This window comes from Acomys minous, assembly GCF_964271855.1.
Source record: "Acomys minous genome assembly, chromosome: 3".
Classification (NCBI taxonomy): Eukaryota; Metazoa; Chordata; class Mammalia; order Rodentia; family Muridae; genus Acomys; species Acomys minous.
The window spans coordinates 97,175,728-97,201,680 of record NC_140485.1 but is presented as its reverse complement, the minus strand read 5'-3'; the positions used below and the strand labels follow the sequence as shown (position 1 = coordinate 97,201,680).

Sequence of the window (25,953 nt, the reverse complement as noted above, 5' to 3'; positions counted from 1 at the left end):
GCAAGTATTTAATAAACACATTTTTGTACATGAGACCTGAAATTACTGTGTTCCTTCAAAATATGAACAGTTCCTGTCAGGTTCCAAAGAATTTTGTCATCAAATGAGTCATGGAAACAACAGTTTTATACAAAACAAGAACTGAGGTGTTAAAGATTAAGAAAGCCAGGTTAACTTTCAGAAATTGAGTGTAATTAATGTTGACTAAAAAGATGGTTGGTTTCAGGTTTGTCAATCTGCCTTCAAATCCATCTTCAGTCACTAAAAAGTCGTAAGCTTTAGACCAGCAGGTCTCAAGTTGTGGGTCGTGACCCCGACCCTCTGAGGGCTGCATATCAGAAATCCTGCATTTCAGGTATTTACATTGCAGTTCATAACTAGCAAAATTACAGTTATGAAGAAGCAGTGACAATACTGTTATGGGTGGGTTACCACAGCCTGAGCACCTGCATTAAACGGCTGAAGCTTTAGGAAGGCTGAGAACCACTGTCTAGCTGGCAAAGTTGTTTCTAAGCTTTAGGAAGAAACATGTAAAACATTTAACCTGCTACCTTCTACATAGTTTCTAATGCTTTTCTAAGTAATACATTCTTACGTTTTGTAACTCCAAAGGTTATGAATAGAAAAATAATTTCCCTGACTCCTACTAAACAGAAAGTGTGGAAAGTGGTATAAGGTTGTTTTTAAAAAGAGCTCGTTAATGGAAATCACATTTGTTTCTCTTAAGCATTTTAACCAAAATTCCATTAAGATACGTTGATGATAAAAAAAAATTACTATTTTTAAGTTGTTACAGTCGCTGTGGGATGTTACTAGTGACTCTGTAGATCACTGGTCTTGAATTTATTTGTTCACTTAAAGGGAACATTTCTGTGTCTCTACATTCTTCAACTTCTCCTTTAACATTTGCTGTTAGTTTAGTTGTGGTTTATATCTACCAGGGTATTGCTGAAAACTCCCATTCATGAGATATTTAGAAAGCATGTAAGCAGGTCATCTATAGATATCTTTTCTTTTCTTTTTTTTTTTTTTAAATATTTATTATGTGTACAGTGCTCTGCCTGCAGGCCAGAAGAGGGCACCAGATCTCATTATAAATGGTGGTGAGCCACCATGTGGTTGCTGGGAATTGAACTCAGGACCTGTGGAAGAACGGTCAGTGCTCTTATCCTCTGAGCCATCTCTCCAGCTCCTAGATATCTTTTCTTAAGACCCACTCATTATAGCTAAAATTTTCTTCTTGAAGAATTTTAAACTAATTTTAGGAAATAATTTTATTTAGATGTCAATTTACTAAGTAACTTGCTTTTAATCTAAAATGATTTTTTTCATAACTCTGGAATTAAATTTCATAACTGTTGGTCCAAATAGAAACTGAATTTCCATTGCAGTGGCAACACAGTTCCTACGTTTTCAAAAATAGGACAGTTGGTGGTTCAGATCAGAGTATTGCAGCCCGTAGCTGGTATGTTGACCAGTACTTACCTCACACACATGCAGTCCTAGGGAGCAAGGTTTGGTCCCAGCACTAAAGTAACAATCAGAACATTGTGGACCAGGAGTTCTAGATCTTACCCATTGTAAAACTGATCTTTCTAGTTTTGCTGTACTTCCTGTAATCATTTCTAGATGTGTCATTTCTGTTTATAACAGTATCTTAAAAATAAGATAGGTGGCTGGGTGTGGTGGCACACGCCTTTAATCCCAGCACTCGGGAGGCAGAGGCAGGTGCATCTCTGTGAGTTCGAGGCCAGCCTGGTCTACAGAGTGAGTCCAGGACAGCCAGGGATACACAGAGAAACCCAGTCTCGAACCCCACCCCCCCAAAAAAGATGGGTGAGGCCAGTCTGGTCTACAAAGCAAGTCCAGAACAGCTCTCTTGAAAAACAAAACAAAACAAAACCAACAAAAATAAGATGGGTGGATGTGGTGGCATACACAGTTAATCAAGCCCAGCCCTCAAGAGACAGAGACAGGTTGCATCTCTGTGACTTCCAGGACACTCAGGGCTACACAGAGATCCTGTGTCGGGGTGGAGGTGGGGGCAGACTACTATTATTTATAATAAAATTTCCACAGTATTTTCTGTGTGTTTTATGTAAATCTAAGCCAGAAATGGGAAATAGTGATAAATAAAATAGCCACTTTTACCAAAAGAAAAGGCCAGGTGATCAGAGTGAGGAAAAGGTAATGGGTAGAAAGAAGCTTGGAGGTTTTTCTGACAGAAACGGCTCAATGGTAGTGAATGGCAGCATGTGAACTATGGGTCTGTCACTGCTCGTCTCCCTGTTCGGGTCAGACAAATGGCATGAACCCGAGAGCCAGTCCTCAGAGGGTAGCAGCCACGCCCGGCCCTGCCAGGCTCAGGAAAGGAATGACACTCCTGCTTTTCGTTTCTGGTGTTATTTACCTTGTCATGGATTTTGGTTTTGTGGTTGTTGGCTTTTTGTTTGTTTGTTCTCCTTTTCTTCTTCTGAGTCTTACTAGTATTTCTTTTTTTTTTTTTAAAGACAGTTTTTATTTATGTGCATGCATGAGAGCCCATGGAGGACAGCTGAGGGTGGGTCCTGGGAACCAGACCCAGCTCTTGCGAGAGCTGTAAGTGCTGAGCCATCTCCAGCCTCTCCTTTCTTTCTGAGTCATGCTGTGCCCAGGTAGTGTGCTAGTGAGTCAGTTCCCCTTTTGCATCTGAAAAATGTACATTCTTGTTGTTCTGTTTTGTTTTTTACTTTTGGGTCCCCAGCTCCATCACATTGTACCTCTCTGTAGTACCACTCCATCAAACAGCAATTGCAAATATGCAGAAGTCCATGTCTGTTTCATACAACTGATCTATACAGTGGTGTTTTTCCTTCCTAACAGCAAAAATTTTTTTGCTTTACTTCCTGTCCCCACTTGCAAAGTTTGATACACAAGAACTCGTATTTTCTGTTTTTTCGCTGAGAGTTGTCTCTGTCTTAGGGAAGCCTCTCAGTTGAGAACAATGCAAAGAGGTATTCACTGACTGTTAGTGAATGTTCAGGGAATTTTGTAAGTTTTATAGTACTATGTATATTCAGTGAGGTGCTTAAAACTAGTCAGATTGTAACAGTAAAGGAGCTACATGTCTTTTCACCAACACTATACAGATTTAAATGATATACCACAGTGCTTATGATTACAAAATGCTTATAAGTATCATATTGTAAAGTATGGTTAATGCAGGTGGCTATGGACCACTTTCCTTCTGCATAAGCTATAGCTCGCCATTAGGACATTTGAGTGACTTGCATTTTGAATGTTATATTGTGGCATGTGTCTCAAGACTAAACTTTACAATGTGTTACATTTTAGGTCAGAAGACATGTCTTCATCTGCATGGCATCTTTCCTTACCTCTATGTGCCATACGATGGCTATGGACAGCAGCCAGACAGCTATCTTTCTCAGATGGCACTCAGTATCGACAGAGCACTTAATGTGGCTTTAGGCAACCCATCTTCCACTGCTCAGCATGTGTTCAAAGTGTCGTTAGTATCAGGAATGTAAGTATATGACCATATCTTTTAAATTTCACTTCTCTGTACTTTTGTTATTTTAATTAGAGGAAAACACTCAAATGAAATAATAGTTTGCTCATATTTGTTTTACTTTCATAGTGATAGAGCTATAGTGCATTTCTTTTTGAAACTTCACAAAGTAAATTTTTACCAGAATGAAAAGTAAATGACTCCCAGTTGTTTTTGTTTTAACCTTTTCCATTTCTCTGCTTCCTAGAACTGTAGAAATCCGTGTAATTTGTATTTTTTCCATAGAACCTTTTCTGTCTGTTCATACTGTTGTAGATCCTTTTGTTGCTCTGCTTTTTATCACTGTACCAAACACCTGAGACAATCAATTTCTAAAGAGAAAATACTTGATTTGGGTTACATTTTATTAGCTTCCATTTATAGTCCATGATCAATCGGTCCAGTTGCTTTGGGCGTGTATTAAGAGATACATCATTACAGGAACATGTAGCCGAACAAACAGATACATCATTACAGGAACATGTAGCCAAACAAACTACTTGCCATAGGCCAGGAAGCATAGGAAATGAAAAGGAAGAGACCAGTGCCATAAATCCTTTCAGACCATGCTCCTAATGACTTAAAGACCTCCCACTAGACTCTGCCTTTTAAAGGTACCTTCTCAGGAGTGCCTTTAAGGCACGGACCTTCGGAGGATATTCAGGATCTAAACTATTTAGTTGTATATTGCTAAACAGAACCCAGTTCCATAGAGGTTACAATTTAGTAACGAGAAAAAGGTAATAACTAGTACATATTACATGAGATAGGTGTGTTTGTCACATGGTAACTGGTATCGAAGGAAAGAAGCTGGAAAACACTGTGAGAATATAAGACCTGTACGGTTTTAGACAGTGTTGAGAAAGGGTCTCGTTGACAAGGTCAGTGACATTAGCTGTCAAATGGATGTAGGACGTGAAAGAATAAAAGGGAGGGTACAGTAGTAAGCAAGGGCCCAGGTGGCTGGCGTAGAAGCAAGGAGAGGGTGGCAGAAAGAGAGCAGGTGGACGTGCAGAAGAAGATCATGGAGACCGCTAACGGTCAAGGTATGTTTCTCACGCTTCGGCTTCTAGTGTCTTCAGCATTAGCTCTGTTTGATTTGACAGTTGTGAGTTTGTGGGTCTCTGCTCCATTAAGGACGGGGATTGTGCCTGACCAATGGTGACATCCAGGGCTTTCCACAGGCTACTTTTAGCCAGTCTCCGAGTACCAGAGTACTAAGGAGGGTCTCTTATTTGGAGACTTGAGAACTCTACAGTAGCTTTGCTATGTTCTTTCTTTTAGATGGCACTGCAGTGGAAGACACTTCCCAGCTCCTGCCTCCATTTCTTCCTCCTGTATCTTGGAGCAGATCAGAATCTAAGCCTGATGGCTACCACCTGTCTCTTGTGTCGCTGCTCATTTCCTTTCACATATGTTCTCCCTAATAGAGTCTTTATGTGGCATTTCTTTCTCACCGACCTTAAGCTAACAGGCCTAAAGGCTCATTGAGACCCAACCCTACTTAAATGAGACACTCTGTTCATTGGGGATTAGCAGTCTGTGTTTTATTAAGCTTTTCTATCAATTTTGATGCACACTCTAATCTGAGAATCACTATAGAAGGCTATTCTGTGAACTTTGAATTTTCTTCTGAGCTATTGCATGATACTGAGCAGCCAGGGTCTGACTTACTAGGTTCCTTTAGCAATTGTGTAGGGGAACAAAGATTGTAGGAAGACATGGGTAGAAAAGCAGGAAGCACAACATGACTGTTCTGTCAGTCTAGGTAATAAAGTGGTGGCTTGAACTAGGGTGGTAGCGAGAGAGAGGTGCACAGTGGTCAGCTTCTGACATATCCTGAAGGCTAAGTCAAGACTTGCTCTTCAGCTGGTGGGGAGTTGTGACATATGTCAGGAACGACAGCAGGACTTTTTGTGTTGCTCAGAATTTTGAGTTGGTATTGGTGGAGCACACTGGAGGAAAGATCAGGAGCCCGTGCTTGGATGTTTCAGGTTTATGTCTATACCATCAAAGTACAGATCTTACATTTTTCTACTTTCTTTCATCTTAATCAAAACTTTCCTTTGATAGTATTTTTAAATTGGATTTTTCCCCCTATATTCTGGCTCCAAATTACTAAAAGCACTCTTCTTACAATATAATTGGATCGTTTTAAAAAATCTTTCATAGTATTCATGGAATAACATTTAAACTTCTAACCCTAGCTACATGATCTGACCTCTGTTTACCACTGGCTTACTATGTCCCATCCAGAAACACTCACCTTCGCTCTCAGTTCTTGTGTGTACCAGACTGCTTCCCACCCGAGGTCTTGTACAAGCCCGACGGCTCCGCCTCTAAGTGGTATTGTCATGGTCACCGTCATTCTGTGCATTAGCCCATTCTTCGTTTACTTTAGCATTTAACACAACTTGAATTATATTAATTTTTGCTTTTAATTTTGTTTCTCCTCTAGAAATAACCATGTTGATTTGTTTATTAGTGCACATTAGTACCTTTCCAGAGTGTTGAGCACTATATTAGTGAAAAGAGTCAAAACAGAATACAGACGTAGCCCTGGATAAGCATACAGGCTCAGAGATTGAGTTTGTGTGTTAGGGATTGTGTCAGTGGTTAGAGAGGCTGAGAAGATGCAGAAGACAGCCTGTATGCTGAAACCACTTGGATACTGGTCCAGCTCAGGTCAGAAAAGCCTCAGAACCAGAAGGGTTAATGGTATAATTCTCAGCTCCAGGCTGAAAGCCTGAGACCTTTGCAATCTGTTGGTGTAAGTCCAAGAAACAGAATCAACATTTACAAAAGCTGGACAGCTTGAAGCTGTGGTCAGTAGCAGCAGGGGGTAATTGTTGCCCAGTTCTGGGAAGAGGAGAGAAAAATCACCCTTTCTCTTTCTTTTTCTTCCTGCTATGATTTGGATGGTGCTCACCTGTATGTAGACAGATCTTCCATACTTGCTCCCCAATTAAATGAGATAAAATTATTCAGAGACTTTTTTTTGGCTAAAAGAAATAGAACACAATGTGTAGAACTTCTAGGCTATATTTTGGGGCAGTATATATGAAACCAGAATCACAGATTTCTAAATAATTTTTAATAGTCAGAGATTTACTCAGTGTCTGAAATTAAGAGACTAATTGAAAAAAAAGCATTAAAGATTATTAACAAAACCAAGACAAAGCAAAGATAATATGACCAATAAATGTAGGTCATCTTTTACTTGGGTAAAGATGACTTATCTTCTGAGAGTTGTGTCTGTGTATATGAAAAAAAATACCACAAAAATAGGAAAAAGTTGAAATTTACCTGTAAGAAAATGAGATCCTGGGATAAGAGATGACTTTGAGGTTAAGAACACTCTGCTCTTCCAAAGGTCCTGAGTTCAATCCCCAGCAACCACATGGTGGCTCATAGTCATCTATAATATGATCTGGTACCCTGTTCTGGTGTGCATGTACATACAGGCACATCACTGTATATATAGTAAATACATCTTTTAAAAAATGAAGATCCTATCTATTTTAGTCACATACGCATTAAATACACCTTAATCATATACATTTACCTATAAAATACATAGGCTGCATATCATGATATATAATTTGCCTCTCTGTACTGAACTTGTGAATTTAATAAATAAAGCTGAGAAAGAAAGTAGATGCTCTTAAAGGACACTGTCCAGGAGCAATGGCAGTAGTCTATATTGTCTCGGGGCCTCTTGGATTTTCCGTCTAACTTGAAGGGAGGTGGTGTTTGTCAGTCAGTGGAGTTTTCGTTACTCTGTGGCTTCTGAAGTGAATGGCATTGTCCCCTCTGGTTTCTCTCAGTTTTTGCTTTTGTTAAAAAAGCATTTCTTGGGCTGGGAAAATAGTTCAGTGAATAATAATTTTTGCTGTCCAAGGATGAGGGCCTGAGTTCGAACCTCCAGCACCCACAGAAAAGTCTCGGTGGGCATGTCTGTATGTAAGCTCATAACTCCAGTATTTCAAGAGGCAAAGGCGGGAGGGGGCTGTGGGCTTCCAGCTTAGCTGAGTCCCCTCAGTATCTTAGTCACTGTCCTAGTGCTGGAGAGAAACAGCAGTCCTGTCAGAACTTCTGCCTTCATTCCAACGTGCTATTCTTTTCTTACTTCACCTTCTTCACTTTGGCTTTCATTTTTGAGATTTTTGGCTATAACGTTCATCAGAAAGATGCATTTTAAATAAAACATTTTAGAAATCCTTTGACCTTTCTGAATGTAAGTATCACTATCATGTAGCCAGGTCGACTGTGAACTCCTGACCCTCTTGCCTTCAACCTCAACAATTGCCTGGCCAGTTACATTTCCAATCACTTGTTTTGTTGGCTGGATTTTTTTTTTAATGCCTTCCCTTTCTGTTGTGAAATCTCATGAAGTGATTGTTGACTCCCTTAAGTCTGGCTAGGTTATTGCAGAAGGCCTATCCTCAGGCTGAGACATTCTTCTGTTCTTCATCACCTAGATACTTACTATCATTTTCGTTGGATGTACCATGCTGGTCTGTGTTCTCGCGAGACAAGTGTGTATGTACATATTCAGCTTTCTCAGTTGTAGTCAACACCAGCAGTGTCTGCGAGTTTCTGTAGCCTGCAGTGCTTGTGGGATTACACCGCCAGCCGGAAAGTAGTTTCCTCAGGTTGGGCCTGGTTAGGTTTGGTATGCAGATCAAGTTTTCTAGGTCAAGATGGGATGGGACCACTCGCTTCTTCCGTTTGGGAGTAGCAAGCCTGGTTGAAGATGCTTGTCAGTGCTTAAGGGCTACACAGAGGTGTCACTGTCAATGCCTGAGTGCTGCTGCATCAGTGTCTTCACTGGATCCCTGAAAGGTGACCTTCCTAGAAAGTCTGTCCAGCTATTTTCCAAGAGACACAAGTAGATGCATGGGATCAGGCTTCTAAGAACAGGCTGTTGGAGAGCTGCCAGATTTGCCTGCCTGATTCCCCAGGATCCTCAAGCAGGCCAAGCCAAACTGAACAGGAACCGTTGTGGTGACCTCAGGAGAGTGAACCAGCACAATTGTAAAGCTGCCCTCCTGTGTCTAGAGACATTGCTTGATAGGTGCATTTCTATTGCTGTGCTAAGACCCCACAGCCAAGGCAACTCATAAAACAAAGAGTTTGAATGGGTGGGGGTGCTCAAGACTGGGCTTAGGGGGCTTTGGAAACCTCCAGCCCACCCCTGGGGACATAGCTTCTCCAAACAGTTCCACCACGTGAGGACCAAGTGTTCAAGCATATGAGCTGATGGGACCATTCTCATCCAAACCACCACAGTAAACAAGAGCAGGGTCTTGATAGAGATGTGACAATTAAGTGTAATGTAGAAATGGTTTGCTGTTCTCTTTGGTTTTGAGTTTTGTCAAAGTGGTGTTTTTAAAGTCAAAGAGGTATTAAAAGTTTTAAAAAATGTTTTGGTGTTTCTTTATATGTAAGTCTCTAATAGGCTTAGTTACAAGCTCTTGGGTTTTTTTTTTTTAATGTGTTTTGGATGATATTAAATGTAAGAAGACGGAATTAGGCCAGCTGAACCTAATTAGGGCAATAAGTTGCATTATTTAATCTCTGAATTACAGAAATATTCTAAAATGTTTTTTTTTCAGGCCTTTTTATGGTTATCATGAGAAGGAAAGACACTTTATGAAGATCTATCTTTACAATCCTGCAATGGTGAAAAGGTACAAAGATAAGTGAAACCAAAATATGAGTAACCATGACTTGAATATTGTAATAATAGAAAGAATATGATAGAAGAAAGGCTTTGTAATTTATAACACCCTTATCATGGAGATGTAAAGTCTCCATATTTGTGACCAGAAAGAGAGCCACTGATTCAGATGTATGAGGAGTATTTCGCAGGTGGCTTATTTGTTTCTGGCCTCTGCCTGCTTCTCTGTCTTGGATGTAGTGAGTTTGCTCAAGAATGAAAGGAGGGTGACAACTGTCTGATACATGTTAGTTCTAGTCCATATGTTCAAAACCAGAAATAAGATAACCCTTTAATTTCAGTATAAGGAGAGAAACTCTGCTGCCCCATATTTGACCACGTCCCCTGGATGGGGAGGCCTGGTGGTACTCAGAGGAAGGACAGCAGGTTACCAAGAAGAGACTTGATACCCTATGAGCATATACAGGGGGAGGTAATCCCCCTCAGGAACAGTCATAGGGGAGGGGAATAAGGGGAAAATGGGAGGGAGGGAGGAATGGGAGGATACAAGGGATGGGATAACCATTGAGATGTCACAAGAATAAATTAATAAAATATAAAAAAAAACAAAATAAGGAGAGACTTGTAGAAGTAAGGCTACAGTGAGAGAAGTCTTCTTGTTAACTCCTTACTACCTGCTTTATATCTTGAATTTTTTTGTTTTTGTTTCGCCCTTAATTTCTGCATCTAGCTTATTTTTTCAGTTATTCTAGAATCCACGTTACTGAAAACAGGGCTGAAGCAAACACATATTTCATTGTAAACTCACAGAATTTAAATGTACACAGTAACAAGGGAAGTATAGATGGCCTTTTAGATGAGTGCTTGGTTTCGTCTTACTGGGAAGAGTTTCTCAGCCATTTAGTACTGAGTTCCAAAAGCTAACCTTTCAGAAGATAAAATTGAGGGTTTCTCCACAGCGAGCTAAGGAACTGCAGCCAAGGACACAAGGTTTGCCCTGAGTTACATTGAGCACCTTACCAAACTCTGTGTGCGTGTGTGTGTGTGTGTGTGTGTGTGTGTGTGTGTGTGTGTGCGCGCGCGCGCGCGTGTGTGGAGAGAGAGGGAGAGAGCGCGCCAACCGTAATTCCAGTAGTTATTTTCTTCTATGTACAGCAAGTAAACACTAGCTTTTGTGCAGCCCACCCCTGACTTTACCCAGCATAGCTCCTATTAAATACTAAAATAATTTTCCAGAGTAGCCACCTATGCAAAGAAAGGGGTTTTGTATTTGTCCTCCTCTATTTGCTTTTCTTGTATCCATGGAGGAGTACAAAAGAACAGTTCTTAGGACTCTAATCATCTCTCACACAGTCAGTGCTAAGAAAGCCAACTCATTTCCCCTTTTTAAAAATAGTTTATCACCATGTTATAATCCTTCAAATTTATTTTCTCTCTCTCTCTCTCTCTCTCTCTCTCTCTCTCTCTCTCTCTCTCTCTCTATGTGTGTCTGTGTGTGTGTGTGTGTGTGTGTGTGTGTGTGTGTGCGCTTGTCTATATGTGTGCTAGAATTAGAGTTACAGGCAGTTGTAAGTTGTAAGTTACTTGATACAAGTACTGGGAATTGAACCCAGGTCCTCTGCAAAAGCAGCCAGTGCTCTACTGCTGAGCCATCTCTCAAGCCCTCCCATTTTTCTATTTGTCATCCACAAATTATGCTACAGTAAGAACCATAAGTAAAAGTTGCATGTTAAATATAACCCACTTTTTCTCTTAACTACTGTAATAATCAAATACTGAACAGAATACAAGTAGAAACCAGCGCTAGAATGTGTTTAGTTAGTGTCAGGAAGCCATGGCACTATTTTGGGGGCCTAGAGAGACGGCTCAGCAGTTGAGAGAGCATGCAGAGGACAGGTTTGGTCTGGCCATCCGCATGGTGGTTCGCAGCCATCGCCATCACTGACTGCTCCATGGGATCTGCTCTGACCTCCATGCAGGACACTTGGTGAACAAAAACACTTGTAAGGAGGCACTCGTGCACGTAAGATAAAATAAGTTACATTTTCACTGAAATAAAGAAATGTTGAAAAAAAGAACCTGTTGGCTTTTCCTTACTTTTGGGAAGGCTGACAGAAGCAACTCTGTCTTGGTGATCTGAGACAGAATCTTGTTGGGAAGCCTAGGCTGGCCATACCCTTACTGCTCCTGTTTCAGCTTGCCAGTGCTGCCAGGCCCAGTATGTATTTTTTCTTTCTTTTTTTTTCTTAATATGGTTTTAAAATTTTCCCCTTTTAATCCACGAGTTACTTTTTTTTTCACTGAGAAAATTCGTTTTCTTTACTTTAAAAACTTTGATTTAAACTTTTAACTTCAAATAAAATACAAATTTCTGAAAAGATGAAATAAAAATTTTATGCATTAGTGGTTTTTTTTTTTCCGTATTTATACACTCATTGCCTTGTTTGCTGTTTTAGATAACATAACCCTACAACTTATCTTTTTGCATTTAGGATATGTGAACTTTTGCAGAGTGGAGCCATAATGAATAAGTTTTACCAGCCTCACGAAGCGCATATTCCCTACCTCCTACAGCTCTTCATTGACTACAATCTTTATGGGATGAACTTAATTAACCTGGCTGCTGTCAAGTTCCGAAAAGCAAGAAGGAAAGGTAAGGTCAATTGAAGCACGAGTGCCGAGCAGACGGAGAGTAGAGAGGGAACGCTGAGAATTGGGGATTGGGGTTCGGTGATCAGGAAAAGCTTTTCAGAGGACGTGATTCTAGAGCTGGTGAGACGGCTCCGCAGCTACGAGCACTGGTTGCTCTTCCAGGGGACCCATGTTTGGCCCCTGGCCCCTGCGTGGTGACTCACGACTATATTTAATTCTAGTTCTAAGAGATCCAGTGTCCTCTCAGGCACCAGGCGCACATACGCAGGCAAAATGTCCATGTACATAAATCTTTAAATAAAAAAAAATTTACTAGTTTATTGAGATATTTATATGCTGTATAATTTATACACTTCTAAGGAGAAAACTTAAAGATCCTTAATCTATTTGGAACTATGCAGGCGTTGCCATAGATTTCAAATATTTTAGTCACTTCGGAGGAAACCTTTTTATACTTTAGTACTCTAGTCTGCAGGCTTCCCAGGCCTAGGACTTGTAAGCAATAACCAGCTTTCTGTTTCTGGATAGGTACCTGCCCTGTTTATTTAGGGTTTGTACACTTGTACAGTATGGGAACATTGCTTTTCTCCTTAATCTCATATTCTTAAGGGCAGTCCATGTGTCATGTGTCAGTATTTCATTCCTTTAGAGACACAGTCATGGTCTCGCATGTGTATGACCTCCAGTTTTTGTCTCCATCAGCAGATGGTCATTTGGACGGTTTTTCTGTTTTGACTCTTGTTAACAATGCTATTTCTAACACTTGTGTACAAAATTTTTCTTTTGAGCATATGCCTGGGAGTAAAGTTTTTGGGTTCAGTTCAGGTTTCCTTTACATACGTGTGTGTGTGTGTGTGTGTGTGTGTGTGTGTGTGTGTACACATTTAGACACATGTACTTGTATAGGCAAACACTTTACCTATTGTGTTATTTCTTCTTCCTTTCTATTTCTTTTAGAACAAACTGAAATGGACAGTTTTCATTCAGCCAAAATGTACTTTCTGATTGTCATGTTTTCCTCCCTCATTACCATACTTCCCAGCTAGGGGTCAGCATTTTTGATTCTGGTTTACTATCCATTCTCCTTTGGTTTAGTTTCTTCCCATTTTTTTTTTTATTATACCCAAACTTATTTTCATAACCATGAATAATGGGCTGTATTTTGAAGTCAATCTCTTTTTTTTTTTTTTGAAAAATCATTTAAAAACCAGGTAATATTCAAGCAATAGTAAATACACCAAAAAATTTACAAATAATAGAAAGTTCAGACCAAAAGAGATAGTAGTGTAGTAAGGATAACTTTTGTTTTGAGGCTACTTGTTCATCATGGGAAATTTAGAATCTTCTTTGAGGCAGCAGTAGTGATTATAAGAGAGAGCCAAATCAAGGTCTGCCTGGCAGGAGGAAGCTCCAGAAGGTAGGACCACCATCACATACACTCAAGTTGAACACAGATGGACAACTGGAACACTCTTGAGACGTTCAATCCAGTTTGGATCTCCTGGGACTAAAACAGTCTCAAATCTAGAATGTGATCTAAGGTGATACTAATCTGGTAATAGACTTCCATCTGGTTTAAGAAGTGAGTGCAAGCTGGGTGGTGGTGGCGGCACGTGCCTTTAATCCCAGCACTCGGGAGGCAGAGGCAGGCGGATCCCTGTGAGTTCAAGGCCAGCCTGGTCTACAATGCGAGTCCAGGACAGCCAAAGCTACACAGAGAAACCCTGTCTCAAAAACCAAAATTTAAAAAAAAAGAAGTGAGTGCAGATCCTCCCTTGGGCACACTCTCTTAATATTCAAGTAAGTGTTCAGTTCACAATGTACTATAGTATAATTAAAACTAGTCTCTGTAAGTAAACTCTAGAGAACACAACCCAAATCAGCAAAGAATTCAGATGTTTTCATTATTGGTGACTATGGAAAAATTATCATTTTTAATCTTTATCAAGTTATGTGCAGAGTTATACTATACAATGTTATGTTCACTAGTGTTCTTTTAAAATTTTTTTTGGCTCTCCAACTGTTAATAATATCCTTATGTGGAACAATTTAGATGCAATAAAAATTCTCTTAGAAAGAAAATATTTTGTAGTGACAACATATACTACATACTACATTTTAAATGAATAAAGATTAATGCCTTGAACCCAGTCTATTACTTCTCTTCAAAGACCAAAATAATTCATTTATTTCTAAATTATATTAGGAAATAATAACCTAAAGTTTTAATGACATTATTCTTTCTCATCTCAGTGACTTAGAGTAATATAAAAGCTCTCATAAGAAACCAGGTTATCCAAATAAATAGTTCTCCTTAGGTCCTAGGAATCACTAAGAAAAAAAATCATCTCAGGAAGGATGAGGCTTGACTGCCTATTAGCTTCTTTGTGAAAGGCTAACACTGGGGAGCCCAGAAGCAGGTCCACACGTGAAACAGCTCACATGTGGTCACCTCACGCTTGGCAGTGGGACTGTGGTAATTCTGTGGAGAGAGAACAGTCATTTCAAAACTGCTTCTAGAATTGCATCAGGACGTACAGTTTATTGGTTTATACTGAGAGAGATGGGGGGCGGGCAGAGAGAGAAGAGGAGAGGAGAGGAGAGGGACAGAGTTTGTGTGTGTGTGTGTGTGTGTGTGTGTGTGTGTGTGTGTGTGTGTGCGTGTGTGTGTAAATATTGAATCGAGGTCTGTGTAGCCTAGACCAGCATTCTACCACCAAGCCACATCCTTCTTTGTTTTACTTTTCATTTTGATGCAGGGTCTCTTAAGTTGTCCAGGCTGGTCATGAACTCAGTCTGTAGCCTATGTAGGTGTTGGACTTGCAATACTCCTGCCTCTGTTGCCTTGGTTGGGATTTCAGGCCTGTGCCACCATCCCAGATGCATCACAGATATGTAAAATATAAACTATCGAATATTTTAGATGAAAATCTACCCAACCTTGAATTTTAAAGGGGCATTTTAGATACAATATCCATGAGGAAAAAAAAACGCTAAGTTGGATTTTGTTAGTTAAAACACATTTTAAAACATGAAAAGTTAGGGCTGAAGGGATGACACAGCAGTTAAGAACACTTCTCTTACCTAGCGCCCAGGGTCAGTCTCCAGCACCCACATGCAGGTCACAGCAGTCCTTACGTCCAGTTCTAAGGATCCAGTTCCTTCTTTTCCTCCTCTGTGGGCGCCAGGCACACATGTGGAACACATACAGACTCACACACATGAAATAAAACCAAATAGTTCCCATTTATTAGTTCTTCGAGCATTTTGTACAATGTATTCAAATCATACTTCCTTCCTCTTCCCTGCCTCCCGGATCCACACTCTCTTTCCTCCCCGTCCGGCTCTGTGCCCTCTTTTTTCATCTCATCAACCGCAGTTTGTGCTGCCCTTATGATCTGAGGTGCACGGCCGTCACTGGAATGCGGTTAGCCTGTAAGGGACAACACTGGGGACTAAACTCAGGTTTACTACAAGAACAGAAAGTGCTTTTAACCACTGAGACATCTCTCAAGCCCCAAGATACACACATACATACATACGTGTGTGTGGTTTAAAGATGTATTTATTTATTATTATGTATATACTGCTCTGCCTGTGTACAACTTCAGGCCAGAAGAGGGCATCAGATCACATTATAGATGGCTGTGAGCCACCATGTTGTTACTAGGAATTGAACTCAGGACCTCTGGAAGAATAGTCAGTGAGTGCTCTTAAGCTCTGAGCCATCTCTCCGGCGTGTGTGTGTGTGTGTGTGTGTGTGTGTGTGTGTGTGTGTGTGTGTGTGTGTGTGTGTGTATTTTTTAGGCTATTGTGAATGGAATTATTTCTCTAATTTCTTAATCGGTATGTTTGTCATCTCTGTGTAGGAAGGCTACTGATTTTTGTGTGTTATTTTTGTACTCTGCTATTTTGCCTGGCTGTTTATCAAATTGTATGTTTCTGGTGGAGTCATTAGGGTTTTGTATATATAAAATCACATCTGAAAATAAGGACGCTTTTATTTCTTCTTTTCTATTTGTATCCTCATTCTCTCCTTGACTTGATTTATTTCTTTAGCAAAGACTTAGATAGCAATGGAGACAGTAGACATTTTTGTCTTCTTCTGGTTTTAGTGGATGTTCATTTGAGTTTTTCTTCATTTAACAAGATGTTGCCTGTGGGCTTACTTTATTCTGCTGAGATATGCCCTCTGCCTTAGATTCTCTAGGAATTTTATCATGAAGGGATATTGGATTTCATCAGAGGCTTTTTCTACATCTAATGAGATGATCATATACTTGCTGAGTCTGTTTATTTGGTGGATTATCTTTACTGTATTTTGAACCATCCCTGCATGTCTGTGAGGAATTTGATTGTGATAGACAGTATTTTGGGTGTTTTTTAAAAATTCAGTTTGCAAGTATTTAATTGAGAATTTTTGTGGCCTTGTATATATACTTTTTTGAGGGGGTATGGTTTTTCTATCAAGTTAATAGTGGCTTTATAAAAAGTATTTGGAAATGTCCTTTCACTTTTTGTGGAGTAATTTGAGGAGTGTTGATAGTTTTTGAAGCTCTGGTAGAATTCTCTGTTGTATCCATCTGGCCCTGAGGTTATTTTTAGTCAGAAGATTTTTAATTATTGCTATTTGTATTTCATAGATCTATTTAAATTTTTATTTAATCTTAATTTAGCTTTAGTAGGCCCTATATATCTAGAAATTCGCCAATTTATTTGAGATTTTCTAGGTTAATGAAACATAGATTATAATTTTCAAGTCCTTATAATTCTCTTAATTCAATTCTGCATCTGTTGTGTCTCCACTTATATCCTTAGCTTTATTGGTTCACATCATCTCGTTTTGGTTAATTTAACTAATGGTTTGTCAATCTAATCTTTTTAAAGAATTGACTTTTCATTTCATTTATTCTTTTCTGTTTCCTAATTTCAACCTTTATTTGATTTTTTTTTTCTACCTGTCTACTGTTTTGGGGTCTTGTTAGATACATCATTAGTTTATTAATTAGAGACCTTGCAGAGTTTTGATGTGGGCACTTAGTATTATAAAATTCCCTCGTGGGACAGGGACAGATTTTGGAATTCTGTGTTTTTTATTTCATTCATTTCTAGGAATTTTTAATCTTCCTTTTTGATTTCATTCTTTACCCAGTTACTCAGTAGTTTTTTGTTTGTGAATTTTCTGTTTGGTAATCCAACTTTCTTCCATTGTGTCCAGATAGAACGCAGAATGTGATTTTAGATTTTTTTTTTTATATTTGTTGAAAGTTGCTTTATGTCCTAATATGTGGTTGATTTCATCTACCAGCAGGTACTGTCCCCTGCTGATAAGAGTGTGTATCCTATAGTGATTGGGTAGAAAGCTTTATAATGTAGCTCCTGGGTTCTCTGTTTAATTTCCAGATGGCTTGACTGTTGATGAGAGTAGGGTGTTGAAATCACCCAGAGCCACCGTGTTGAGGTTTCTCCACAGTCCTTATGAAACTGAGGGTCTTGTTTAGTGAGTCTGCAGTTAGGACCGTAGTATTCTGTTGGTGGAGTTTCCTTTCACGTGTAAGAAGCGTCTCTTTTTATATCTTCCAACTGATTTGGCTTGAAGTCTATTTTTTGTTAAATATTAGAATGGCTACTCCTGCTTGTGTCTTAGTTCTATTTGCTCACAATATCTTCTTTCCGTCACTTTTCCCCTGCAGATGTCTGTCTTTGTTGGTGAGGCATACTTCCTAGAAGCAGCAAAGATGGACCCTGTTTTCTAATCCAGTCTGTTGCTCTGAGTCTTTTTATTAGGGAATTGAGATTATTAATGGTCAGAGCTGCTATTGAAAGGTGTATTAATTCTTGTCATATTATTGGTTTTGTGGTGTTTTCTAGGATCTCTTTTGATTGCCTGTACTGGCATTATTTGTTTCCTGTGATCTGTTAGGTATGTTTATCTTTCTCTTTAAAACGAAGTTATTTTTTTCTACTATCCTTTGTAGGGCTTGCTTTGTAGCTAAAAATTCCTTTCATCTGTTTTATCATGGAAAGTTATTTCTCCTTAAATTTAAACAGATATTTTTGCTGAGTGTAATAGTCTAAGTTGACAATTTTGGTTTTTCAGGAGTTGGAATATATCCTTCCGTGGTTCGCTGACCTTAAAAGCTGCTGTTAAAGAATCGGGTGTTCTAATAAGCCCGACTGTATAAGTTACTTGACTTTCTCCCTTGTATCCTTCAATACCTTTTCTTTATTCTGTGTTTTTAATATTTTAGCTATCATATGCCATGGAGTATTTGTTTTCTGGTCTTGTCTATGGTGTTCTGTAGGCTTTTCGTGTCTAGGCACCTCTTTCTCTAGGCTTGAGAAATTTCCATCTGTGGTTCTATTGAAGATGTTCTCCTATGCTCAGATTTCAAAGGGTTGTTGTTTTCATGGTGTCCCCAAATTCTCCCATGTTCTGATTTTTTTCATTGACCTTTGTTCAGGAATTTGATTCCAATACTGTCTTTCATCCCTGATTCTGTTTTTAACATGATCCATTTTGTTGGTGAAATTTGTAATTGGCTTATTGATGTTTTCAATTCTAGCATCATTTCACTTTTGGCATTCTTGTAAAAAGTCAAACAATTTCCATGCTTGGATTGACCTCTTATTTCATTCATTGTTGCCTTTCTCTTCTTTGAGTTGTGTGTGGGGGAGTTCTCCCATGACATTTTCTGCCCATTACTTAGGAGAGTTTTATGTTTGGGGGTGATAAGTGTTACTTTGGATTTTTTTCATGAATTTTGTTTCTGTGTTGGTATTTGCACATTTGGAGTTTTGTTCATTAAGTTTTTCCTGTTTTGGTTTTGTTTTGTTTATGTCACCTTTCAGCAGAGGTGTTTACAATGTTAAGGACGGGGCTATAATTCATAGGAGAATTGGGTCTCAATAGGAGAAGCCTCTATCTTGACTCTTCTGTTTCTCTGCTACAGCCTTTAGCTCTTTGGTTAAGGAGCCTGGAAAAGTTTATCTGCTGGTATGGATAGGTCCTGAGTCTCAAAGCCAGGTGGGGGAAGAGGAGAGTCTGGTCAGGCAGCTGGCAAGGCTCTGGGACTCTGAGTCACATGGGGTTGTTGGGACGCCCCTGGTGGAGGTCAGGCTGGGGTCTGGCAGGCTTCAAGGAGGAAGACAGGCCAAGAGGAGGTGGCTGTCCCAGGTAAACTTTCCAAGACACAGGCGACCAGAATTGAGAGCAGCAAAGAGGTGGAGCACAAGTAGCCCACCTGGGTTCATGCTGTTTGCTGAAGATGGCACAGGTGAAATAGTAGTCATTTGGAACGAGATTTCATAGAGTCTTGTAGCATGAATCACACACTCGCCAGGTGGACCCAGCCATTGTTCTCCTTGTGTTTGCTCAGGTGTAGATCTGCTCAGATCTTAATACATATTTTTGCAGCAACTTTATTCATAGATACTAAAAGTATGAGACAATTAAGATGCTCACTAAATAGAGGAATTCATCATCAGTGTGTTATTAATATCACTACTATGTTCTTCTTGGAATACATTGTGTGCTCTTGTTTGTACATTAAGATCAAAATATATGTTCAATTTCCTGTAAAATTTTCACTTGAATTTTGTTGCGGCTCAGAGTACTGTAGCAATTTGAACTCTAAAATCATGTAGGGGTTTTTTTTTTGTTGTTGTTGTTGTTTTTGGGTTTTTTGTTTTGTTTTGGTTTGGTTTTTTGGTTTTTTTTTTTTCAAGACAGGGTTTCTCTGTGTAGCGTTGGCTGTCCTGGACTCACTTTGTAGACCAGGCTGGCCTCGAACTCACAGCGTTCCATCTGCCTCTGCCTCCCAAGTGCTGCGATTAAAGGCGTGTGCTACCACACCTGGCGAGTTCTTTATTTTTTAATGAGATGTTAATTATACTTATCTGAACATTTAGATATATGATACTTTTATACTATGAAATTTTATAACTGTTTCTCGAATTAATTCATTGCAATGCTTTTTTTCCTCCTCTTAGTTTAGAATTACTGCTCTCAACTGTGTATATAATCCTGTGTATCAGGAATCTTTAAGATAGAATATTTTGGTATTCTTACATGATTTATAAATTATTTTACAAAGAAGATAGTTTTATACAAATTATAGATATAATTTGCCAGATACAGTGGCTCATGCCTTCAGTCCCAGCACTCAGGATGCAAAGTCTGCCAGGCTTGTGAGTTTGAGACTATCCTAATCTATGTAGTGAGTTCTGGGTCAGCCAAGGCCCTGTAATGAGAGCCTCTCTCCAGTAAATAAATGCGTAGATAGATGGATTGATTAGAAAAAAATAAAAAGTAAGATTTATTTAAATTTACCTTTAAAAAAATAAATGTACCTTTCTTTTTCTAGGTGATACATCGCATGCAACTGGATTGTTGAAGGACCAGTTATCAGGGAAGTCTCCTGCGGGCTCCCTGTGTAGGTGGGAAGAGGATGACATGCCAAGGTTAGCCAGTGTGCTCAAAACGGGAAAGTTTTATGTATGTACCAATTCCAATCAGTAAAATAAGACCCAATAAAATGTTACTGAAATGTGCATCCCCTAATTACAAGTAAAGGTATTGATCTTTTGTTTTCATTTAGTATGAGGTATAAAGTTTGGACAAGATAGAATCTGCACCAGGGTTCTGTGCATTCTGGGACGAAATGGCCATTCACATGGTATCTTCATAATTTTCTTTTCAGTGGTTCTGAAGGTTAAAAAAAAAAAGCCAACTAACCGATGTTTTCAAGTGAAAGAGCATTAGTGAAAACCTGTAGTTCTCATCAAAAGTCACTGTTGTCACTTCTGCCAGCTGTAACTCACTGTTGACGGCTCATGTGGTTATCACTTTATCAGTTGTGAAGAATTTTCAAGTGCCTCCAACTTAGCAGTAGCTGAGGACAAGAAGAATAGTGAATGTCATTTACCCACTTTTCAGTATGCTCACCTTCCCTTATCTGAAAATCGTATATGATTATGGGGGGAGGGGAATGCCTCTAGGCAACTTATTTAAAATATTTATATTTTTAACGAATCCTTGTGTTGTCCCTCTGTTGTCTTAAACATTTTTTTTACCAGAACTACATGCTAAATATTAAATATTCCTTATTTATAAAATATGATTCAGAATATGTAGACTGCATTTTAAATGGTTTAAATAGGTTATCCTTATAATCTTTCCTATCCTGTTATTATTACATACACATAGTATCATGAATAATCATGAATTCATTTACTGTCCTCAGGTTTTTCTCATTACTACCAAAGCATGCGTTCCTGCATAAGAAGACTCTCAGATCCCAGCAACAGCAACGACAGCCTGGGAAGTTTGTGCTAATTGTTTATTGATATCCTTTCTTTACAGTTCTTTATTGCTGGAAGGTGTTGAACCTCTGAGTACATGTGAACTAGAAGTGGATGCTGTAGCTGCTGATATCTTAAATAGGCTGGACATTGAGGGTACGCACACAGTTATTCTTAATATGTAGCTTTACTTGTAAACTGTAATGACAAAAGTAGCATAGAAGAGGCGTTACCAGAAGAGAAGTAAGGTATGGAAGGGGAGGCAAGGTACTTGGACGTTCGCTCTTTGTTTCGGATGGGAGGCTATGCTGGCCGGCTTTCTGTTGCATTGACAAAGCACTGCAGAAACCATCTCCAGGAAAGAGTTCTTTGGGCTGCTCAGTTTCAGAGTCTCAGCCCTTGGTTGTCTGGCGCTGTCATTTCCAGGCCTGTGGTAAGACAGTCCCTCATGGCAGAAGGGCGTGCTGAGCAACTCGTTCACCTCATGAAAGCCAGGCAGCAGACAAGATGAACCCTGCCGCACTTCCACTCTCTGTGATGTGCTTCTTCCTGCTGTGCCCACCCCCACAGCCCCTCAGCTCTAAATGGAATGGCTTAACTCATCGGTTAACTTGCTGCCCTCGAAGTCCGGTCACTTCTTAAATGCAGCCATCAGCCAGGGACCAAGACTTCAACAGATGACTCTAAAGAGAACATTTCATATTTAATCACAATAGATAGTCATTTTGCTCATTTGTGTTTCCATTCACATTACTGTTTACCTAAATATGTAATTAAAATAAACGACACTAAATAAAATTAGCTAGTTTAACATAATTTCACATACTCTGCCTTTTAATTGTTTTTTTTTTCTGCAGGTTATATACCATGGAGAGAAGCTTTAGACTTATTATCTCTTATCAGACATTTGGATTTTATTTACTTGGTAGTTTTTTTCAGTCATTAGGGAAAAAAAAAAAAACTAAAAAGGAAGCAGCATTATAAACTTAGAATTGGGGTAATTTGTCCATTATAGTACACACAGTAAGCGTTTTTCTTAAAAGATACTATCATTGGGCATGGTGGCGCACGCCTTTAATCCCAGCACTGAGGAGTGAGAGGCAGGTGTGTCTCTATGGGTCCCAGGCCAGGGTTACATAATGAGTCAGGCCAGTCGGGGATATACAGTAAGACTACCCGTCCTCCAACCCCGAAAGTACTTATTAAAGTTTATAGCAAAAACTTTTCACTTTGACCCTTGTAATGGTGTTGTGATTGCAGCTCAAATTGGTGGGAACCCTGGGCTGCAGGCCATATGGGAAGATGAAAAGCAACGGCGAAGAGACAGGAATGAAAGTTCTCAACTCAGCCAGCCTGAGTCACAAGGTATGAGCCCAACAGTGCTCTAATGACCTATGTAAATGTTTTTAATGGAGTAGTCATTGAGTGTTCCCTTAGCACTAAATGCTACATCTTAGTTTTTCTATGTATTTCTAATTGTCATTGCTATATAATCAATACATCTTCATAGTTATCTCTAAAATACCACTTTATTGCCCCCCTCATTCTTTTTTTTGGTTTTTCTGTGTCATACCTTCTTGCCACAATAGTTTGTTCTTCCTTTTTCACCCTCTAGTATATTCTTGTCTCGTGTATTTTACAATAAGATACTAACAACCATGGGTCTTGTGGATTGCGACTGTATCTGTTCTGCTCTGAAGTGTCAGCCATGAGATACTGTCCTCACTGCTTTCTGAAGCTGTCGTATATACTCTCACCTTGATCATCAGGTGCAACTCTGAGGAAAATAATCATTTACTATTAAATGTTGCTGCATTCTGAAAAAATCTGAGGGCTCAAATACCATGGATACAGCAGAATTTTAAAGATAAAACTAAAAGTATGAAGGACAACTTAGAAAACAAATAAGTCTCTACAAAATCCAATTAAAGATTTCAAATTTCACTGTAATATCTAGAGTGCCAAAAATGTTTTGATAAAATTAATGTCTCTTTTTATGTTCTTTAAAATAGAAATATATTTTACAAAGGAGGAGTTTTCTAATTTCAGAGTACATGATGTGTTTATGGATAGGGAACACTGCTTTTTGGTTTTTGTTTGTGTGTGTGTGTGTGTGTGTCTGTTTTGTTTTAAGCTATAGTTATAGAACTTAAACTTGAAGTGATGAAGTTCTTAATTTCATTGTTTAATTACATCTGTTTCTCATTTGTAAAACAGGACTGCATGTAGGTGGTAGAATATAGGTTAGGAGGAAGATACATTGCTATGATTTTCAAAACTCCTTTAAGGAGAGTAGAGAAGTATTTCATTCATTTGCTGCCTAATGCACTTTTCAAATTTAAAGATTGCAGATTTGTGCCAGCAACAGAAAGTGAAAAAAAATTTCAGAAGAGACTTCAAGAAATTCTCAAACAGAATGACTTCTCTGTGTAAGTGATTATTTATTATAGATCTCAAAGCTGATTTCATTGCTTTGCTATATGGTTTGTTATTAAAAGCTATGTTTTAATTAAGCAGAACACTGTCAGGATCTGTGGACTACAACAATGGATCCCAAGAGTTCTCTGCTGAATTAACTTTGCACTCTGAGATTCTTTCTCCTGAAATGCTTCCATGCACACCAGCCAACATGATAGAAGTCCACAAAGACACAGGTCTGAGCAAAGGTAAGAGTATCTGGTTAGCTTTTCAATTAAACAAAAAACACTAAAAAACGTTATTGTGTTGGACACTTAGTATTTGGCTGGTTCCTTGTTTGTTTATCTTTCTCCTAAGAAATAAATATGGATATAACAAAAATTATTTTCTGTTCTTTTACCCTGTCTACATCTCTAAAGATAAACACTATGCTAAAGTTTCTATAAAGTGTTATTACTTAAAAATTTGTGATAATTTATCCACATTATGTACTGTTGCTTAATTTGTTAAATTTTATACAAGTGATGTCATTCTTGGCGTAGATTGAACAACTTGCTTTTACATTTTAAAACAATTGTATTTTTAAACAGCTAATTGAGAGATAATTTACATAGCATAAATTCCCTCATTTTAACCACATAATTGCTTCATAATCTAGTCCATCAGCTTGCAGGCTTCCTTCCTGGCAGTCGTGGCCATTCCCAGCTCTAATGTCCTTGGATTCTTGTCTGTCTATAATCCTAGATATGTCACATAAATGAAATCATACAATATGGGCTTTTTATTCTTTCACTTAGCAAATACTTTCAGGGTTTATCTGTGCTTGGTAATTATCAATATTTCATTCCGTTTTATTACCAAATGTTGCACTTGTTAAACCATTCATCAATTGCTAGATATTTGAGTTGCCTTCACTTCTGGCTAATAAAAATAATGTTGGTATGGATTATAAAATATTAGAAATAATAGCAAATAAACAGTTACAAAGTAAGTTTTACTATAAAGATTACCTTTGAGGTAGGGGACGAGTGAAAGCGATGCCTAGATAAGCCTGTCTTTGTAGCAGTATGTTTTCATTTCACAGTAGATATCAGTGTGCGGACTTTGTAGATCATGTGGCAAATTTGGATTTAGTTTTTTCATGGTTTTGTTTTTGTTTTTGTTTTTTGTTTATTTGGTTGGTTGGTTTTTCAAGACAGGGTCTCTCTATGTCCCCCTGGCTGTCCTGGACTCGCTTTCTAGACCAGGCTGGCCTTGAACTCACAGTGATCCGCCTGCCTCTGCCTCCCAAGTGCTGGGATTAAAGGTGTACACCACCACCCAGCTGTATTTAGTTTTTAAATAAAATGCCAAGTTGTTTTCCATGATGGGTGCACTATTTTATGTTCCCACAAGCATTATGTAAGGCTTCCTAGGATTTACTGTTTTTATTTAACACTTGATATTATCTCTTTAATTGTTCTAGAGTACATGAAATGCTATCTTACTGAGGCTTAATCTCATTACTAATATGATTAACATATTTTTACATCATTTTTTTTCTTTTTGATTTTTGAGAGAGAGTTCTCTGTGTATTCCTAGCTATCTTGGAACTTTGTAGATCAGGCTGGCCTTGAACATGGAATGGAGATCCACCTGCCTCTGCCCCCCAATTGCTGGGATTAAAGGTGTGCACCACCATGCCCAGCTTTATGTCAACATCTTAACTTTGCAATTTATCATTGTTTATTCATTTTAGCCACTGCCTATCTTACTTTAATATCTGTTTCTCTACAAATATTAGATCTTTTTCACTTTCTGCCCTCTTAATGACTTTGTGCAAGATTTTCTATATAGAACATGTAATATAATTGGATGTTAGAATGCATGCAAAAAATATAGTGTGTATACAGTTGGTAGATAAGAGAATAATGAAGGTTTTGTTGATTAATCATTTTGTTTCAGATGTAGTTGTTAAGCAGAAGGACCCTTGATAACATTTGAACGTGCCAAATAATAGATATAAGTGAAATACAAAAAAATATATGCCACTGTGGTTCTTTGAAATGTCATATTTTTATTTTAATCTTCATTTTCTATCAATGAGTTGAAGCAAATTAAAGGGCATAAGGATTATTTAATAAATGATTTCATATTGCTCATTTCCTGCTAGGTCATTCACCTTTTTTCTTTTAAGATTTTGTGTGTGCGTGTGTGTGTGTGTGTGTGTGTGTGTGTGTGTGTGTGTGTGTGAATATGTACAGGTACCCACAGAAACCAGAATAGAGCATTGAATCCCTCAAGATGCAGTTACTAGAAGGTTGTGAACTGCCTGAACTCTAACCATCTGGAAGAGCATTAAGGACATAAC

General features: G+C 38.6%; 1 protein-coding gene across 5 annotated transcripts in view; it reads left to right on the top strand.

Moving 5' to 3' along the window:
* REV3L (REV3 like, DNA directed polymerase zeta catalytic subunit) overlaps positions 1-25,953 on the top strand; it is a 129,425-nt gene that overhangs the window by 37,531 nt on the left and 65,941 nt on the right. For 3 of the 5 annotated variants that reach the window (XR_014778409.1, XM_084777968.1, XM_084777971.1), the window contains 8 exons: positions 3,334-3,523; positions 9,166-9,240; positions 11,723-11,883; positions 20,249-20,345; positions 21,247-21,341; positions 22,446-22,550; positions 23,530-23,614; positions 23,700-23,851. Coding sequence is in view for 4 of the 5 variants with exons in the window: in XM_084777968.1 (XP_084634094.1) it covers positions 3,334-3,523; positions 9,166-9,240; positions 11,723-11,883; positions 20,249-20,345; positions 21,247-21,341; positions 22,446-22,550; positions 23,530-23,614; positions 23,700-23,851 (960 nt within the window). In the remaining variant the exon portion in view is untranslated. Of the gene's footprint in view, positions 1-2,629; positions 2,655-3,333; positions 3,524-9,165; positions 9,241-11,722; positions 11,884-20,248; positions 20,346-21,246; positions 21,342-22,445; positions 22,551-23,529; positions 23,615-23,699; positions 23,852-25,953 lie in introns of those variants that run through there. The other 2 variants (XM_084777970.1, XM_084777969.1) reach the window with 2 other exon arrangements.